Source organism: Mustela erminea, chromosome 4, assembly GCF_009829155.1.
Source record: "Mustela erminea isolate mMusErm1 chromosome 4, mMusErm1.Pri, whole genome shotgun sequence".
Classification (NCBI taxonomy): Eukaryota; Metazoa; Chordata; class Mammalia; order Carnivora; family Mustelidae; genus Mustela; species Mustela erminea.
Genome location: NC_045617.1, coordinates 11,742,533 through 11,762,687, shown reverse-complemented (window position 1 = coordinate 11,762,687; position 20,155 = coordinate 11,742,533). Strand labels below are relative to the sequence as shown.

Genomic DNA, 20,155 nt, shown 5'->3' with positions numbered 1-20,155 from the left:
GGGGGGGTGTGGGGGAGCAGCCTAGCAGAAATCTGGGAAAGAATGTTCCAGGTGGAGGGAACAGCAGTGATAAAGGTGCTTAGGAGAGTGTGCTCAGTGTAGGAGAAAGTCAAGAAGGCTGCAGGAATGGCTGAGATGGGGCGGGGGAGCCCAGGGAGGCCTGGGGGAGGGGGAGAGGGCATACCGTGTCAGGCTGTGAGCTCACAAGGCACCTCAGGGATGGTAAGCGTATTGACTCCTGAGAAGCACATTCCAAGTTCTCATTGGGGTATTGGCTGAAATGCTAGCTGGTTTGTGAAAGCTAAGATTGGCTGATAGACCAGATAGCTGAGTACATTAAGAGTAGAGACAAGGCTAGCAACAGGATGAAAGTGTTGATCTTGGCAATGCCAAAAGGAGGGCAGGGACATGTGTGTGTGTGTGTGTGTGTGTGTGTGTGTGTGTGTGTGTAATTTTATTCCTGATTTTAAGCAGTTGCATTACATTCTGAATCTTAGAATGTTGTGACATTGCTTCCGTTCCATGATTAAAAAGAGAAGGTCTTAAGTGGAGGAGCAGTTGGGTGTTGCCATCTGACGTGGAGCTCTGGTCTGACCAGATGATGTTTACACTTGGTTCGTTGTCATACCACTCTTTAGTTTCAATGTTTGAAATGAAGGCATGTGACTCTTCTTAGCCAGTAAACACAAGCAAGCCCAGAGCTCTACAGTCACAGTTCAGTGTCCCATGAGAGGGAGGAAAAAAGGGACAGTACGTTGATTAGATTCTGTGCCTTACATTGATTCTAGTGCCTAGTTTGCCACCTGTAAATATTTGTTAAAAATGAGCTAAAACATCCACACTAAGTCTAGGTATTCATTGATTTCTTCATTAAATATTTCCTCCATGTGCAATATATGTCCAACACTGTTCCAGGCACCGGACATAGACGGGAGGGCAGGCAGTGCCCTGCCCCGGGAAGTTCCATTCTAAGTGCATCCTGACAGCGTTCACCACCTAATTTCTTATGGTTGTGGCCACTGTTCAGTAGTTCCTGACACCCTCCAAGGATGGCAGGAGAAGGAATCTCTTGATGTTCCTTTTGAAATGTCAAATTCTTCCAAAATGTTTTTCTTAACCCTTTTATGTGTGTCCATTTTCCTGGGGCTTTAAACATGGGTTTGGCCTGCTTCCTGGGTTCCTGCTGGGAGAATGGCAACCAACTTCAACCACTGTTTGCCAAAGGGTGCCAAGGAGCAGTAATTGACACTGGGGCCCAGGATTGTCTGAATAAGATGTTGTCTTTGAATCATGTCCCCCTGTTGCCAGGTTGAAGTCCTAACCCCAGTACCTCAAAATGTGACTTGCTTTGGAAATAGGGGTGTTAAGATGAGCTCATACAGGGGGCAGGCGGGCCCTTAATCCAACAGGACTCAGATTTCCAAGAAGAGGCCACAGAGACACAGACATGAGAGGGGAGAATATCATGGCATGACAAGGATAGTCACTGCTGCAAGCGCAAGCCAAAGAAAGCCACGGATTGCTGGCAAACCCCCCGGAATGGGGAGAAGGGAGGGCAAGTGCCGCCCACAGAGGATGCAGGTGGAGCACAGCCCGGTGGTCCTTTAGATCCAGCCCCAGAGCTCCAGAACTGGGTAAGAATACATTTCTGCTGTTGCTGGCCACCCAGTTTGTTACCACAACCTTAGGAAATGAATATGGATGTCATGCGTGCTTCTCCACCCTTCCCAGACCAACCCTGCGCACATGGACCTTGCAGCGACATTAAATCCTCTGCCTGTAGGTTGATGCTGATGGCATTCGGCCTCTCAAAGTTCTAGAGAAAGGAGGCAGCGTTTTGCCATCTCTATTTCTGGCGCCTATTGGGGGTCACCGGTGCTTGTGGCACACACACAGGCAGCACCGACGGACTGAACGGTGCAACCTCCTTGACCATCTGGTCATTTTATCACTCTGCGAGCTTCAGTCTGTCATTGTTCAGCTCTTTCTGCAGCCTCACTCTGCCTGTAAAGACTCCTCCTCAGGAAGACCAAAATAACAAACGTAAAGACCTCAGACTGTAACAGCAAAAAGTTCACAGGGCTGTCTTAGTCATCACGGGCTGCATATAATTAGCCAAGTGTTGTTTTGGAGCTGAGAAAGCACAATGCTCCTTCTTCCTGGATCGCTGCCTGCCTTTGTCGAACATTCTAATTTTTTTTTTTTTTTAAAGAAATGTACTTGCTTCTACTGGAAATCCACTAAATTATCCTTTTTATATAGGTCCTTAAATTAATAAAAAATAGATTAAAATTTGCCATCTAGAATAAAGATATTGCCTTGTTATACTATTCTAAGTTATATGTAAAAAAGAAACAGGCTTGTTTCCTACCTTGGCAGGTTCCAGAGCTCCTTCGAGGCCTGTCCCTCTGCCCCGAAGGCCTGACATAAAGCTTCTGTCCAGTCTCCCGCTACCCGGATGTGGACACTGAAGAAGTTCTCCTGAGGAGCGGAGGTGAGGGTGAAGGGGTGCCATTCCAGCCGGGATATGGATGGGCACTGGATCAGGATGTACTGTCCTGGCGCCATCTTAAAGTTACGCTTTTTCATGTGAAGTTCCAGAACTCCAGACGGGTGGCTCACCACCTAAATCAGAGCACGACAGTCGTTTTCTCTTTTTTCTCAGGTGAAGGGAGAAGACAATGGCTTTTGTTCCACCAGAGGTTTTTAAATTTTAGAATCCGCTTTTTTGAGGTATCCTTTACATCTGCCATTTGCTATTTCCTTCCAGGGATCTTTGCCATGCCTTTTATATAGGGCTTGGCAACTCCAGCAAGCGTGAAGCTTATCTCCTTCAGAGTGCCATCCCAAATTTGGGTAGCTGCACCCAGGTGCCACGTGCTGTCTGACACGTGACTTTACGTCTCCAAGGGCCAAGCTCTTGCTAGTTCCGTTAGCCAGGATCAAGACAGTAGGATCCAGCATATCAGATCCTGCACTTAATGATGCTTACAGTTATTAAAAGACCCTCCGAGCTGTCTCCGTGGTTTTAAAACGTAGGCCCTATTTGGTACTGTTTTCAACGATCTGTGTCTTTTCTCAATCTCTGGTTGATGAACCCTGTTGTTGTCTCATTCTAAATGGAAAACTATCTCCAGATTCACTGTGAAATACTTCATCTTTTTTTTTTTTTTTTAAAGATTTTATTTATTCATTTGACAGACAGAGATCACAAGTAGGCAAAGAGGCAGGCAGAGAGAGAGGAGGAAGCAGGCTTCCTGCTGAGCAGAGAGCCCGATGCGGGGCTCGATCCCAGGGGCTTGATCCCAGGACCCTGAGATCATGACCTGAGCCGAAGGTAGAGGCTTTAACCCACTGAGCCACCCAGGCGCCCCCCATCTTGTTTTGTTTTTAGTCAGGTCTCATCCCCTGTCCTGCTCAAGCTCTGAGTTTGAGGTGTAGGAAGCAGCAGGCAGACTCTCATCGCTAAAGAGACTTGCCACGTGCTACTTATTGGAAGGAAAGAACTGACTTCCATCTTGTTTCCTGAAAAGAAATCTCTCCAGGCTCCGATGTCTTCTTTTGTGGCTGGAGGCAAAAGGGAGCAAAAGCAAGTATCTAGATCCTGTGACAGTATTTTTCCATTCGGAAGAGAATCTCACAGCATTTTAATCATTAGTTCTGTTTCCCATCTCCCTACTGATATTTGTTCCGATTCTGCTGTTAAATTGTCTCCCTAGTAACCGCTCTAGTGGGTTTCCAGAAGTTTTACTGTCTGGCTTTTGACGTAGCCTGATATCCTTTGGTGCTTAACTTAAAAGCAGCAACACGGAAACAGCTTAAAACAGAAACATGAAGCAATTTCTGTGCATCTACTTTCATGAAGACAGTTAAGGAGATAGAGGATTCTGTTCATATTGTATTAGCAATATAGGTTTGGTTAGCGGACCATTTCTTCTTGGACATTTAACACACTGGGGGCACGGTCTTTGGTAATTTTCAGGGTCCGACACATCTTTTCCTGGTCTAGCTACTCATGCCTTCCTCCAGCATGTGGTAAAATTAGAGAGCTGTGGGGGGGGGGCAAACTGGAAAACACTCCCTGGGGCTCTCACTCACTAGGATCCCCCCCACCTTCGCTCTCCTGCTCTCTCTGAACCGGAGGACGACCGTTCTCTGTCCTCTGCTCAGTAGCTCCGAGGGGAAGTGTGTGCCTTTGAAAATGTCTGTCTATTCCTTGTGTGTGTGCAAAATCACCATCTTTACGTGTCGAAGGAAGTGATTGTACTAGAAGTGACCATGGACGATGTAAAGTTGACTCCGTCCCCCCCGCCCATCCTCCCCAACCCCCAGTGAGAAACCGAAATAAAAAGCTGAACCGACGATTCCTGGGCGGCTCCGTAACCTTTATCAGAATTCCGTGTCTCAGTCCAGAGCCCTGATCTCTGCCTTCAGTAAAATTAGTCACACTAAAAGATGCGCGGGATACAAGCAATCATTAGAACAGAAGATGGGCCTCTAAATTACAGACAGTTCTGCAATAAAAATGGCAAATTAAAAACTTGGGCTCATAAAAAATTTTCATCTACACTCAGGCTTTTATTCAGACATAAAGCTACACGCATACCTTGGTAATGACAACTTCTTGTTGAAACCGCCACAATCTCATCATTCTTTCACACGCATGTAGGACCACAGGGCCTAAAACCCATTTCCAAGCCTGTAGAGAACAGCAGAGAGAGAGAGAGAGAGGAAAAGGAAATGAAAATAGAAACCAAATATTTTCAATTTGAACCAAATCAATACATAACGTGATGGGATTCAGACATTTTCCTTTAACTTTGGGCCAGTTATCAACAATAAAGATATCTCCTTGTATTAAATACTATAACATTCAATTATTCCTTGAAGCCTACAAGCTTATTTAAGAGATTAAACTCTTCTGTATTGGTTTTTATGCTTACTTGATCAATGATGCCTTTATGTAATTAGAAATAATTGAATTTGCAAAGAAATAGGAAAGCAGATTGATGTTTATGTTACATATGATAGGGTCATAAATGCTCCCAACTCAGCCAAAGTCAAAGGCTTACAGAGCTACATTCCTGAGCCAAAATAGGACATGGAAAATTAAATAAAAACATTTTCAATAGTAGTGTTTTGGGCCAACAATGTGTCAGAATTCTGCCTGAAAAAGCACCCACACTCACACGCCCATACCCACATACACACACACATACACACTCACATGTGTATGCATATCCAATGTTATCAGGAATAATAATACATAAAGGCAGTGTCTCAGAACTTTAAATGTAGGTTTATAGAATCAGAACAAAATCCTCCACAGTCTTCTGGATGATTGTGACAACGGACATTTCCATTCTTAGTAAATCCTTTCCTATGCTAAGCTTCTATGAGACTAATCTGAATTACCAATGATCAGTTTGCCAGCAGGCTAGTCTTGTGTTAGTGTTGTGCACAGACGTAAGGTGTCCTCTTCCCCTGGAAGGGAGGGACTGTGAACTTCTGATGTTTGAAGACTTATACTAGGTCTGATACCAAGCGACCCTACGAGGCACACGGTATTCTCTTGGTTTCAGGAAGAGGACACTGAGGTGAAGCAACATCAAACAGATTGTCCAGGTTCCACAGGTGCACCTGAAAAACATGACCCCTCAGGGGTCTGACCGCCTGGTCTGTGCACTTATCACGTAATCGTGCTTCTTTCTGTCCCGTGGGCTGACATTGCTGCTGAGCCTTGTTTTGCAAAACATTAGAGACTCAGTAATTCATTGAATTTTAGGATGTTAAGAGTTCTCTGAAATCTCACCTAATTCTTCATTTAAAGACGGAAAAAACCCTGATTTTGTGGGAACAGGTGGCGTAGTGTAGGGAGACAGAACTCGATCCCAGGGAGCCGGGACTGGAACTCAAGCCTTTCATAATTTCCCCAAATTCTCTGTTTGGGATTCTAAGTGCACGCAATCTTCCTACTAAAACACTACCTTCCGAGCAGGAAGGCTGTCTCATCCTTTTGAACTCATGTTCCCTAAACCCTTTCTAGCTGATGCACCATTTTTTATGCTAGTGAGTCTTACCCATTCTCTTGTTGTGTCTGTTCTGGGGACGGGTGACAAGCCCTTCAGTGTTATTTTTGCTTCTGTTACCTCGTTTGTGTATTTCTCTTCTGTTTACTGCCGGGTCTGTGTGCATGGCACCTCTGCTCACCTACATCAAGCCTCCTTGCTTTTTCCCTGGGGGTCTCTTATTGGCCTGATAAAGGCTCGATTTATGCAGGCAACACAAAGCAATTTGACCCACTTATTCTTTTCTGCCTCAGTGGGGCTCAGCGACGTGTTCAGAATAGCAGAGAGAATGAAGCCTTTTGTCCACCTATGCGGTGGGTGAGCCGGTATGATGAGCAGAGGATGGGAGAAGTTGGCAAGGGGTAGACACGAAGGATGGGGTTAGACCAAGGGAGTGAATCCTTCAGTCTCTTATGCTTGAATGGACCACAAAGTGTTTTGAGAATTGCTTTGGATATTTGGAAAGGATAGCAAGAATGCAGTTCTTTCTATGTGAGCTTAGAGAGATATTTGCAAAAACACTCACATAATATCTATGTGCTTTTGTAAGTAATCTTTCATGCCCATTTTAGAAAGTTTTAGACATCACACACTTCATTTTGAGGGTGTCAAATCTGTCACGGTCTCGGATTCTTCCATGTTGATAAAGATGGGATGGATTGGGTCACCTGGGTGGCTCAGTGGGTTAAAGCCTCTGCCTTCGGCTCAGGTCATGATCGCAGGGGCCTGGGATCAAGCCCTGCATCGGGCTCTCTGCTCAGCGGGGAGCCTGCTTCCCTTCCTCTCTCTCTGCCTTCTTCTCTGCCTACTTGTGATCTCTGTCTGTCAAATAAATAAATAAAATCTTAAAAAAAAAAAAAAAGATGGGATGGATTATTTTTCTTTGTGTGGTTAGTCAGGAAGGAAAATGTAAGCTAGGAGTCCTCAGTTCTGTGTCTGCTCTAGTATATAAATTGCTCCGGGAGGAGAAAGCACAGTTTGGGTATACCGTGATACTCCTGGAGCCTCTGGGAGTTAGGGAGTGAGGGCCAGAGGTGGCCAGAGGTGAGCATTAGGTTATCCTGCACACGACTGGGGTAGGAAGCGGGAGCAAACACAGAAGGAGGCCAGGGCGCAGAGCAGGAGGTGCCTGAACTGTCTCAGAAGACGTGGTTTGGGTCTTGGGAGTTACCATACCTCCACCTATGACTTGTGGAAAATCTTGGGCCTTTTAATGTTCAAATTTTCTGCTTTGTAAAATGAGAGAGTTGGAGAAAATTATTGGTTGGGTTTCCTCTGGGCTTTTACATGTTTTAGCTTTAGTCACAGAGATAAATACAGTGTCAGGGGTGTGTTCTCATGGAGAGCCGCAGAGAGTGGACAGAGTGAGGGGCGGAAGAAGCCCGGAGTTTCAGACTGAATGCCGAACAGAGGACAGATGAGAGTTCGTGGCCGTGGAAGCTCTGGTTTCTTGATGTGGCTTTCCTGGGAATGCCCTTTGTGACCGCAGGGAAGACACGAAAACTTGGGCCACAGACTCTCCACCTGTTATGTAAAGTGGAGGAGCTATTTAGCATCGAAGTTTCTTTTATGCTCAAACACGCTATGGCTTCTTCGCTTTAGTTTTTCTTCTCCAAAAATACTCAGAGTGTCACGGTACAGTGAATATTTTACAATGGAAATAAAGTTACATTGATTTAAAAGCTGCCATAATGAAACTTGTTTCTTCCACTTTCACTCCTGGTTTTTCATTCCTACCAGAAAATAAGAACATGCTGGCTCTGATTTTATTTTACATTTATAAACAGCCTCTTTTTCTAGACAATAAGATTTCCAGGGGAAAGAGTCATGTCTGTGGATCCTGCGTCTACCGCAACTGCAAGCACATGACAGCCGTTTAGAAAACGTTTGCTACGCTGACGTTCACTCGGTTAAAGCTTCCTCCTCTACTGTTGACATCATGCCCCGATAAGTTAAAAAGCGTTAACCTTATTATTATTATTATTTTTATTGTCACTTGTTGATGTAATTAAGTAAAATAAGGCGCTTCTTTGGCTAAGGAAGACCAGGCTTCTTTTGAGAACACGTTCCAAGAACAGCTCTCAACTCTGGAGCCTCGTATGTGTCCGTGAGTCAGAGACAGAAGGGGGTTAAGGGAACAACTGGTTCCCTCCATCAGTGCGGTATCTCCGCGGTGATGTGCAAAAAGCATTCTCCTTCCTAACACGGACGGTAGTGCACCACTGAAGGTGGATTGATAAATGTTCTATCGAGGAAAGTACTGTGAAAAGTCAGTTAGGAGAGGCAAAGAGGAAGAGACGGGGAGATATGGTGCAGCGGAGTGCAGGAGCCCTTCCTTGTCCTTGGGATGCCTTCTGGATTCAGTGTCTATAAGACATCAGAGAGAATATTGTACATTCAGCCAAGCAGTAATTACACAGCCCACACATGCTTTGCATCAGGATCCATTAAAAATAATGAGAAAGAGTGACAACATGAGTTTGGGTGTGCAAGGAGGTGTAGCAGGGGAGAGTTAACAGAGAGATGGGTAAGTTCCCCCCTTTTAATAATAATTAATGTCAGCATCCGCTGCAGAGCGGGATCTGGTCTGTATTCATTAGGTGTGGGAGAGTATTGATTTTTTTTTTTTTTTTTTTTTGTGGAGACGAGGTAGCTGAAGATTTTAGAGAGGCATTCGTGTTCCTCATTAATATGCAGGCTGGGTCGTGGCTACCAATAGTTGAGTTTAAGACAGAGACAATCTATACTGACCATTAAAAGAACCACAGTCTAATGGGCACATCTATTCCAGTTCTCTCGGTTTTAAACATTCCTCCTAGCAGTTTTTACTTTTAAAATCCAGTGCTTAATTTAATATATTCGAGGATTTTAGAAAAAGTCCATCCTTTGAGTCCTCGTAAGCTGATGACTTCATTTCCTGAATCCCCTGCCATTTACATAGTGTTATTCCATTTTTAATGACACATATTTTGGGAACACTGTTTCCTTCTAGTTTTAATCTGCTAGCTGCATTGATTCACTTTTATGCATCACCCAGTTGCCCCATGGCTTGCATTGTTCGAAGAATCCCGAGGAGACCAAATAGGGTCATTCATTATTTCTATTTACCTATGCTACCGACTGTAATGATGACAGCATGCCCAGGAAATCTTACTTTTGAGAACTTGTGGATGCTATCGTCCACTCTAATGAATTAGGTCTCCTTTTGTCTACCATCATTATTTCAGTCATGGGAGCTTAATGAGAACAGGAAATAAATGCATTTAATATCCCCATTTGTTTGATCCCCAAAGTTGTCGGAAGCAAGAAGGCAAGCTCAATAAAGAGGGCAGGCTTCTCCTCATTTGGTTGTTGCTTAACGTCCATTGGAGAAGTGGTGCTATTAATTTCCAGAACGGCGGAGGCAGTTCTGCAGGGGGATGGGGAGCTGACCTTGCAGAGCAGAGGATGGCAAGCCAGAGACGGGGTCGTTAGCAAGCCAGAGACGGGGTCGTTAGCAGTTTCAGTGCTATGCCTTCTGCCATAACAGACATCCACAGTTAAATGCGAGTGCAGGAGCACATTTCAAAGTGGACAGAACGCTTTTGGCAGTGAACCTCTTTTAAAATGATCCATAACTAGATTTCTCCATTAGGACACTTAATAAAGAGTTGGCTTTGTCTAGTGGTGACATGGGCTGTTCTTTCTCTCAAGCAGATAAAGCTCTAGTTCTTTTAACTATGGAGACAGCTATTTTTTAAAAGCTCTTGGGTTCACTCTTACCGAAGGCTCCTTGCCAGAAAATTGAGGCACGGGGCATGGGGCCACCTTCTGCCACTGAGCATAGTGATCTCTGCAGAAGGTGATGTTGTGCTGCAGTCGACTCTCGGGAGTCTGGCCTCGAACAATCCGACTTGCCATTAAAACAAAACAAAACAAAACAAAATCTTGAACATTTAAAATTGATTTTGTGCAGTCTGGTGATACCACAGATATATATTCTACAATATATTCTACAATGGGCTCTGGAATAACACTTCAAGGGTCTTGAAACTCAGGCTGTCACTCATTTCTCTCAGCATCTTTAAAAATAGGAATTTAAGAAGCTTCAAGTAACTTTGAAGATCCCAGAAAAGAAGTGCCCCTCTGCGGTATCCTGTGTTAAATTGAAAGTGTCTATATTAGAGAATTCATAATGAAGGGAAATTGTTTGAACACATCCTTTTGTAGACTGTTGAATTTAATTAGGTTACATCTCGTCCTGATTGCTGATTCGGGCTAATTGGCTAACTTTGTACTATTTGGGTCTTTTGCAGATTTATTTAACTTCTACCCTTTTTGGTTTGTTTCTGAGTACCTCGAAGTTTTCAAGTGAAGGAGTCAGAAGTGCCCTGAATAATGATGTTTTTTTCCCCAGTGACCACTAGCAGGCGTAGTGTTTGACAGGGTCAAAATAGGTCAGTGGGAAGTATGTCTTCAGGACTACATGATGAATTTGAGAGCAAAAAAGAAGACTACCTTCGTGAATGGAGCACTGGATCAAGAGTCCTGTAATCCTGCTATATTATATTTGCCACAAAGGCAGCACTGACTGACCTTTGACAAGTTACTCTGGTACAAGTTCCTCGGTTTACCCATCGGTGCACCGGGCTGTGAAGCCTAAGAATTGAGGTCATGCAATCTGGGAGTTGCTCAGTTCTTAGGTGTTTATGAATAAAAACATTGACTTATATACTCACAGACTGAGAAACTTTAGTGTCATCCAGTTTCATGACCTGTAACCTGTGAAGCAACATGTCCCCTTTTCCATCGCCGGGCACTGGAGGAGGGAGTGTCAATGACCCTGAGGACCTCAGACCTCAGCCTGGAGAACTGACATTTTGGCCTTTGTCCCAGTCTGTGATGTGGAAGGCATCCAAAACACCCCTTTGAGTTAGATGAGTACAGCTATCTGTGAATCTCCCATGAGCTGTGGAAGCCCAGACATGGGAAAGGCAAATAATAGATAGGAACCAGACGAAAAGATTCCGTAAATTTTTAACACCATCATTCTCAAGCTCTAGATAACATTCTCTATATTATCTAAACTTTGGAACATTTCACAAATGCAGTATCTTTTTAAAAATTAAAAAAAAAAGTTATGTCTTCATCTATGCTATCCCATAATAGAAAGATTAGTGGGCTTTAACACATTCCAATAATCCTCCTTTACTTGGCATTTTGTATAGAATTTGCAAATTACTTTTTGCTGTAAACAGTGGCTGTGGAATACTTCAAGCTGAGAAGATTAAATGAAGCCCTTATCCCAAAATAAGCCTTTCAACTAAGTTAAAATGACTAAAATATTTCATCTTATGAAATGCTATTTGGATATTAAAAAATATCTCCAGTGCAACACTGGCCCATTGAAGTACTCTTGTGTGAATGTGGGGAGGCAGGATCCGGGGCGACATGTGCATGATTTTTGCCACGAGGAGTTCTAGACCCGAGTGGACTATGAAGAGCCTCTCAAACGTGTTGTAAGGGTTAATGCCCTGGCATCAGCAGAAGAATTCACAGAGAAAGGGCGACTGGCCATCTTTGCGGTGGGGCACTTTGGGACCATCCACCCTGCTCCACAAAATAAAAAGAGTCAGGGTGAGGAATCAAGCATCAGGAGAGCCAACTGCCGATTTTAAAGACTAGAAAGCTGTTAGGCAGCTGCATACATAGGACCATTGACTGAGTAGGATTCTAAGGATGAACAGACGAATTGGTAGTTTTTCCCCAGGGTAACATATACCCTGGGGGGAGGGGGCAGTGCTTCCTTCTACAGTGTCTGGGGGTCAGACCAGCTGGTGGATGGTGGGGAGCTCTTAGTCAGGCTTAGGCCATGGCAACAGAAGTGACCTTCATCAGAAGTGGAGGGCTGAGCTTGAGGGAGCAGTTAGCGAGGGGTGGGAGTGTGTGGGGTGTAGGGGGGTGTGTGGGGTGTAGGGAGGTGGTGGAGGTGAATCACACAGAGTTTCCCTATGCACCCCGCCCCCCCGCCCCCGTCCATCCTGCCTTGAGCCCCACCATCACTGTGTCCTGTGTGCCTGGCCAGGTCCCAAGGTCTCTGTGGTCAGGCTCTTCCAAGTCAGGGCAGAAGCAGAGCCCCCTTCATGCTCAGCAGCCAAAAAGGTGGGAGAAAAATACACAAGAGGGGATGGGCTGGTGCACATTCCTGCAGGTGTAAGGAATGCTTCCCCAGAGAGCCAGGGAAGAGCTGTTCTGCAGGGCTTGTCACCAGAAAATGTTGGGTTGTCTGAAGACTGGTGCCATACGTCTGACTCTGGCATTTACTCGTCCTGGTACCTGGAGGCACTCACTTAATCCCCGGACCTGCTTCTTCCTTACAAAATAGGGCTAACTTCACCCTCTTTATGGGACAGGACAGTTGTTGGGATCAAATAGATCATGCACATGAATGTGCTCTGAAAATTGTGAAATGGAAAAAAAGGCATCAGTTTATGAAATAATTAATGTGGGACAAAGTAGTGAACAGGCATCAATTGTTTTTTTGGTCCAGAGTCATTTTGAGACTATTTGAAGGACTAAAACATTGTATTTCAGCTGCTACTCTAGCTTCCTGATGGAGAGATTAATAGCACCATGCAAGTGTTGAATACTGGAATGGCATTGTATGAGATGTTCGGGCATCTAGGAATCCTGGAAGTCAGATGGGGAAACTCAGGTCCATAAAATTGAAAGGACTTGCACATGGCCACCCTGATGACTAGTGGTAGAGCCTTGGTCTGACTGCCATCTGGCACACTGTTCCCTCCCCCATACCGGTTTTCCCAGTAGGTGGTTTTGGTGAAGCAGAAATGACATCTGGGTGTCCGAAATACATATCCTGACTAAAGTAATTTGGATTGCAAAAATACGTTCTGAATGAAACACAGATCTATTGTTCTCCAGCATTCATTAAAATTTCTGCATCTCATAAACATGTCAAGACTTCCCAACAGAGTTAGCAAGAAAAATAAAGATATTACTTCATCATCTATGTTGCTTATTTTCAGTTACTAAAAAAAAGGTGTTTGCCCTAGTGGATGCTCTTTTCCATACCTTCTGTGTGTTCTTTAGTCCCTGCCAGTCATGTTCCTCCATCCAAAGGGCTTTCTAAGATGATTTTGAGGTTCACAGATGTAAAATCTTATACTCTGAGCACACTATGGACTTACCCGGCCCCATGGAATGCCAGACTGATAAAGAAGATGATGAACACATGGTGTGTGTACCAGAACAACTCGTAGGAGACCTGTCGGATGAACTCAGTGGAAGAGGTCATGATCAAGATTAAAGCCAGAGAGAGGACGAGGCCAGTAACACCCGCGATGGTTGTTAGCGATTCGGTGATGGTGTTCTAAAAGAAACAAGCACCATGACATTGACATCTTTGTTCTACCTTTCCATTTTAGGGTCATTATTTGAGAGTCCATGCAGGGGGTAATTCAAGGTGTTCTTATCAGGAGCATATTAGCCTCAAAAAGGGGTCCCCATATGACTCAAGAGGGGAGCTTCCTTGTCCTATCCTTTGCCCTGTTTGATGGCACACATTTGCTTTGCTCCAATTTCATCAAATGCAATTGAATCCTTTACATGTTTTCCATCTGTATAAATCAACCTTCCTGTCAAAGATATTACGTTGAGTTGAAATGAAGACAATATATGAAAATGCATTTTAAGATAAAGTACTGTAAAATAAATCCAAGTCTCAAGTTTTGAATCTTTAAAATAAAAATGTGGCTTGCCATGCCTAATTGCATTTTAACATTAATAAACACTTTTTTTGGAGCGATCCCTCAGGGGCATTCCTAATAAGGCAGCTGCACATTCTGTTCCCCTGGTAGTTATTCCTTGCTCTTGCTTTTTAATTGGAAGGACCATGACTTGCATTTCTTTCATGCCACCTCAGGAGGCTTGGAATAAGGCTTTGTAAATCCTAGGTGATCAATAAAGATACAGCTATTCTTATCTGGTAGACACTGCCAAAAGACTGGCATTCTGACCTGTGAGTGCAAGGGATGGTTAAAGAGCCTTTTAGAATATGAATCACAAAGCACTTTGTATTTACTGTGAGTTTTCCATACCCTTGCCAAGTCATTAGTATTCATACGTTGTGTTACTATCATTGAGACGACCAACCGTGAGCTCAATAAACTCACACTGTATCTTTTGTCAGTAAAATCTCATTAATTTGGGCTGCTTTGAGATCTCAAGGTAATTTGGGTAGGGACTTCTCCTTGTTTATTTCTTTTTTTCCTTCATAGAGCAAATAGTTGAAATAAAATGGAAAGGGGGATGTCTAAAACATTTAAAAGATTTTTTTTTTTTTGCAAGTGTACTCAGGCATTTTAGAAATCCATTTATATCATAGGCTATGCTAATTTCAAATCATCCTTCTTTGCTTATTAAGGCAAATCCCCATTTCCCTTTTCTTGCAACATATTTTTGTAGACTGGTTTGCGCAGCCGTGTACCCTCTATAGTAATCCCACTACGTCTCTTTAAAAATACTCCATAATGCACACTTGGTGTTATGGGTACTTTCTCCAAATGTACCAATTTGTATTATTGATCTTTCTCCAAATACCCTAAAGTAGAGGGTTTCTTGAACTTAATTAACGCTTACATAGTATATTACTTCTAAAATTTTGAGAAAACTATATGGGGAGTAACTTAATTATCTTGTTAAATTGCTTTCAAAGTCCTTCTAATAAATATTATTCACTGTATCATCTTTTCAAAATACGGAGGTTTATTCTTGGTTGCCTGTAACAATGAGCTTCAGTACGGAAAAGCGTTCGCCCCAGAACACTTAGTGGGGAAAAGTGTTCACCCGAGTAGGTGCCAACATAAATACTGTGGCTCAAACGAGGGACCCCAAGGCCTTCCCACAGGCTTACGGCACCTGTGTTTTTGACTTATAACTTTGAAACTTGGGCTTCTGATTGTTGTCTGCTAAGAAAATGTAGCTCTCCTTGATTAATGGCCTGATATTGGAAATCATCTTAGGATAATTCGGGACATGCCGTGGAAGAATTTTCCCCCAGAGACTGAATTTTCCTTCTTCAAAAAAGACTGCACAGGCAAAACGGTCATGAAAGAGATATTTCCACGGCTGGAGTGCATTGTCTTGGATTCTTCTTGAACAATACTGATTTTTTTAGCCTGTTCAACACTCTGTATGCCTATTCCAGTGAGGTAATTTGTGACCCGATATTTCGATCAACCAGGACAAAAGGGGTAAGCGTGGAGGAAAGGAGAGGAGTATCTTTATCTCCACAGGTGGATTTCTGGAGCTACATTTTTGGTTTTGTTTCCCACATGTGCTGCCACTCCATGCACACAGGTAATTAGCATGAATGATGTCACTAGCCATGCAGGCCTGATTAGGAAATTAGCTACTCTGCCCAGTATCTGATTTGGCAGATTGGCCAGCCTCATGTGTGTTTCAAAATACTGTATGGGAGAAGAGATCCAAAAACAATTTATGAGTTGAAGATGAAGACATCCAGTTTTTAATCCCTGGATGTAGATGGCACGTCATGCTCTTTATGATTCCAACACCAACACCCACAAAAATGTATCTAATCACGAGCGGCTTTCAAATTTAAAATATCAGGGTTTTAACAGGTTATTGCATTTTCTGTTTAGGTGTATTTATTATGTTTTTCTATAAACTAATTAAGTGGCATCAGTTTTTCTTCTTGCTCATAACCTCTTAGCAACATTTATGAAAAAAATAGCTTTTTAAAAAAATGGTGAAATTGATGTTAACATTTGGCAGAAACCTCTCCAGCTCTTTTATTAATAGCTTTTGAAACACAGTGTTCCTGATAACGCCACGGGAGAAGGAAGGACTTTTCAGATGAGAAACTGGGTAGCATGCAAGGACTCACTGTGTGGAAGGTCCGGATGGGGTTCAGGTAGCTCTCATTTGGGGCGTCGCCAAGTTTGGAAAGAGCGGCCTGAAGTCCGTCGGCTTGAGCTGACTGGCTCCAGTGGTAACGCTGTAGGTTGCACAAATGGGCGACGATGTGGATGGCTACGGTTGAGGAGGGGAGATCAGACATGGTCCATACGGATCTCTTCCTTTGTGGCTACTCAGAAATGCAATGCCTCTATGGTCAAGTTTCTCTGTTCTGGTTTGTGTAATCTCCAAGGAGTGATTTATATTTGTGCATCTTTCCCAGTGTCTTGAATAGGGTGGATTGAACTGTTCTAAAGGTATGCCACATCCATTTTAATTATAGGAAGAAATAAAGTAAATCTCAATTCCCCATAATTTAATTATAAACATATGCTCATTCTGTAAGTGGAAGAGGTATTAGGATATCACAACATAATTATATATTTATGTGTATATATATATATATGTTCCATTATATATAAAATTCCATATTATATATAGAACACATTCTGTTTTATACATATGTCTATGGATTCCATATTTCATCTCTTATGTAATATATTTTCCGAGCAATCACAGAGCATTATTCTAGAGTACTGTGTATCATATCCATGGACATCTGTGCCTATGACAGATAGGATAGATACCAGGGAAGAGTTTTTGTTCTCTTTCAGACATTATATTTTCTTTTCTTCCTTTATATATTTCAGTGTATATGTATATTCACTCCTACACATACACATATACACACTATCTTTGCATGTGTTATTCCTAGAGGATTGAAATAAGTTAGTATTTATAGAACTAATCCTCTCGGTATATTCTTAAGAAGAAAACTCAGCTTTCTAATTCTGAGAATTGGTGATGTCTAAATTCTAAATGAAGAGAACTTGCTCAGGAACACAGCATAATTTAGCCTGAGGAGTCTGTGTCCAATGCCACTCTTTTCTGTCTTGTAAAATCTGTGGGGAAGCTAGCAGTCACAACATCCAGACAAGGACCTCCTCCTGATGCTTTTCCTGCAAATGAAAACCCTATTGGGTGACCCGTTGATACCAGCCATTGGGATCAGATTCAAGTGTGAAATGAGAATTCATTACCCAGGGTGTAGATAACTTCCCAGTTGATACTTCCCCCCGCCCCACCATGAAAAGCAGCAGTGGCTGCTAATTTCATATAGCCACTACACATTGTAGGCAAATTCTGGAATCCTCCATGGCTGTACATTGTGGGTTGAGGTGTGGGGAGTGGAGGAAAAAGGAACAGCAGAGACTTCTGAGAATACTGGTGGCATTTTGGTCCCCGTGGTCCTAAGAGCAGATGTATTTAGAAATACCATCTGTTATTTAGCTTTACTCTCTGTCCCCTGATTTTCTTTGATCAGAGCCATTCCCTTTTATGACCTGCAAAGTTGTTTTCGTGCTTTAAGACCCAACTCAAAAGTTGTTTTCTATCAAGTATCTTTCAATTTCACCGCACCAATGATGCCAATGATACAGCAATGATTTAATTATAACACTTCCTAGACACTCCTATTATGAGTATTTATTTACATCTATCTTGTCCAATGGACTCTCATGCCTCAAGACTTACTCATCTTGGAACCTTAACACTTGGCACATTGCTTACTACCAGTATGTACTGAATAAGATTTTGCTGAGTGATAGTGAGTTTACAGGAAGGGAGAAAGGGTCACCTAATTGTTTGTAGCTGCAACATTACTGGAGTACTGTTTTCCCTGCTAATACTTTTTCTTTTTTATTCACATTTTCTTGCAGGCTTAAAGTTGGAAATCACTTCAAATATGCCTTTAGTTGAAGTTCAGCTAAGACGGCAAAGCACGGTGGTATTTCTGAGTCCATGATGTTGACTGTCTCCTTATGGGTATGGTGTGAGTAGCACCAAAAGGTCATTGTACTTCTTCTTATGTTCCCTTTGTCAGTTAATGTGGTGGTGTCTATGCAGGACTGCCTTGTGTCGTCTCAGGGTCCACAAAGCTAGAAACATTTGTCTAGTAGTCATCTCTCCCTATATGCTGTATATGAAATGAAAACTATGTGGTGAATTGAACACAAACATCTTCAGCCGTATTCCTAATGATTTTCTGACAATCAGCATATATATATATATTTTTAAACAGGTCTTATTTCTCATAGCTAACAGATACTACTATACTCCAAACACCGTTATAGATGTTTTGGGCATATTATCTCACTTACTCAGGTATTAGCCTTACTACCATTCGACAGACCAGGATTCAAAAAGTTATGGCACTTGTAGTTCATTAAAGGCAAAAGTAGGATAAAGCCTGTTTGCCTGAATCCAGAGCCCCATTTTTTTACCTTTAAGTTGTATTGTTTCTTTTCACTTTAATAAATGTTAGACTTTATTGAAAACAGGTTTCTCCTGTGGCTTAGGTAAAACTCTTTGAATGGCTCAATTGGTGTCTTTAGAGTCAAACAGCTCCTAAGACCGACTGTAACCGTTGGAGTCTTCTTTGCAGGTGGGTGGAAACTCTCCTTTTACTCTCTGCCCCTTTACCCTCATCGGTCTGCCTGTGGCCGTCCTCAGTTCTCCTCCACGGACTACAGCACACGAGACAGAGTGCAGATGTTCCCATTTTACAGTAGCCGATACTGAGTTTCAAGCCAAACCAAGTGCCAACACTTACTGATTCCATAATCTGTGACATCCAGAAAGGAAGGACAGGATGGATTCTGGGTCTTTTGTATTCTGCGTTCCATAGCATTCTCCTCCTGTGTAAGGAGTTGTTGATCACAATCTATTTCCTATTAGATTGATTTCCACATGAGAATTTGACACTGTTAAACTAGATTTAAGTACATTTATTGAATGAGCAAAGATATTGAACTATTTATTTATTCTTATTGCCGGGTGTCCTATAACAGAGCTGAGGAAGCTAATGAAGTAGTATAAGAAAACCCAGGATAATTTTTAGGAGGTAGCTCCTGAGGGAATCTGTTGAGAACTACTCTTCCCAGCTTTTTTTTTTCATTACTTTAAAATTCATGTCTGAACTATTCCTTTGCTCCAACAGCCTCCATTTTGTTTTCTTTTTTACAGGTAATAAGATAACAAGTAGAATATCTTGTTTCATTCATCTTGGGAATTCTCAGAAGGAAAACTACTTGTGCCCATTTGGTTTGTCTAAACATTTTATTTCCTCTGACGTTGGATCCTAATTTTATTGTGATCTTGGTTTCGAATGAACGGTACCCCACCCACGAACTCCATGGCTGCTGGGACTTGGTAGATGCCCAGGGAAATACTGGTTTTGCTATTTTTCAGACATTATATGTTCCATTCTTCCCTTTACACACTTCCGTTACTTTATTTTATTATTTGTAAAGATTCATTTATTTGAGAGAGAGGCAGAAGGAGAGAGCTAACTTCCTGCTGAGCGGAGAGCCGGACATGGGGCTCGATCTCATGACCCCTGAAATCATGACCTGAGTCAAGAATGAGAGCCAGGAGCTCAACCGACTGAGCCACCCAGGTGCCCCGCTTCAGTAATTTTGATAGGAATAGCCATGCTATCTATGCTGACAGTGCCTGTTTCTCCAAGCATGTGATCCAATGGTGATAGGGTTGGACTTTCTTCTCTCTCACTCATCAGAATCCTATCCTGTTACTAGAGTTGTTAAAATGTAGCCGGAAAGACACTGAGAAGGACACCTCTCAGTGACTTCTTTACTTTCAGTCCAAATTCTTATCCTTCTTATCTGTAAAATGGGTGGACTGAACGAAATGAGATGATATCTTGGTTCCTTTCCAGCAGTCAGGCTCCTGTGTCTCCTTCAAAATTAACTGGGGACATTTATCATCCAAAGGAGTCTATAGTCTAATGGAAAAGTGATGCAAATATGGAACACATGTTTCAATGTTTTCAAAAGCAACACTGGCTTAAGCAGACTTTTAATTTTGTAGCGAATCCCACGTCATCAGTTATGCCGGTGGGCTCTTCCCCGTGCCCCTGAGGACTTTTTGCACAGCCCGTAGAAAAGCCCGAGATACACATTTCCAGAATCCACCCAAATGCTAAGGCTAAAAGTTGCTATAACTGGGTCTTTTCACAATCCTATTTTCTCACCAAAGTACTTTTACAGTTAAAAGAGAGCAGCAGTCTTGGACAAACCACAAATGCACAT

General features: G+C 42.7%; 1 protein-coding gene and 1 long non-coding RNA gene across 2 annotated transcripts in view; one reads left to right on the top strand and one right to left on the bottom strand.

The window, feature by feature from the left end:
- The window catches only part of NOX3 (NADPH oxidase 3), a 58,858-nt gene that overhangs the window by 32,162 nt on the left and 6,541 nt on the right, over positions 1 to 20,155 (bottom strand). Inside the window, exons 5-9 of the mRNA XM_032338641.1 lie at positions 15,976 to 16,121; positions 13,256 to 13,437; positions 9,831 to 9,960; positions 4,607 to 4,699; positions 2,372 to 2,625 (exon numbers count right to left, since the gene is read on the bottom strand). Coding sequence (XP_032194532.1) covers positions 2,372 to 2,625; positions 4,607 to 4,699; positions 9,831 to 9,960; positions 13,256 to 13,437; positions 15,976 to 16,121 — 805 coding nt within the window. The remainder of the gene's footprint in view (positions 1 to 2,371; positions 2,626 to 4,606; positions 4,700 to 9,830; positions 9,961 to 13,255; positions 13,438 to 15,975; positions 16,122 to 20,155) is intronic.
- Positions 1,442 to 19,159, top strand: LOC116588028. Its single transcript, XR_004284747.1, has 4 exons — positions 1,442 to 1,634; positions 17,765 to 17,870; positions 18,490 to 18,746; positions 19,071 to 19,159. It is a non-coding gene; the product is annotated as an uncharacterized LOC116588028 (long non-coding RNA).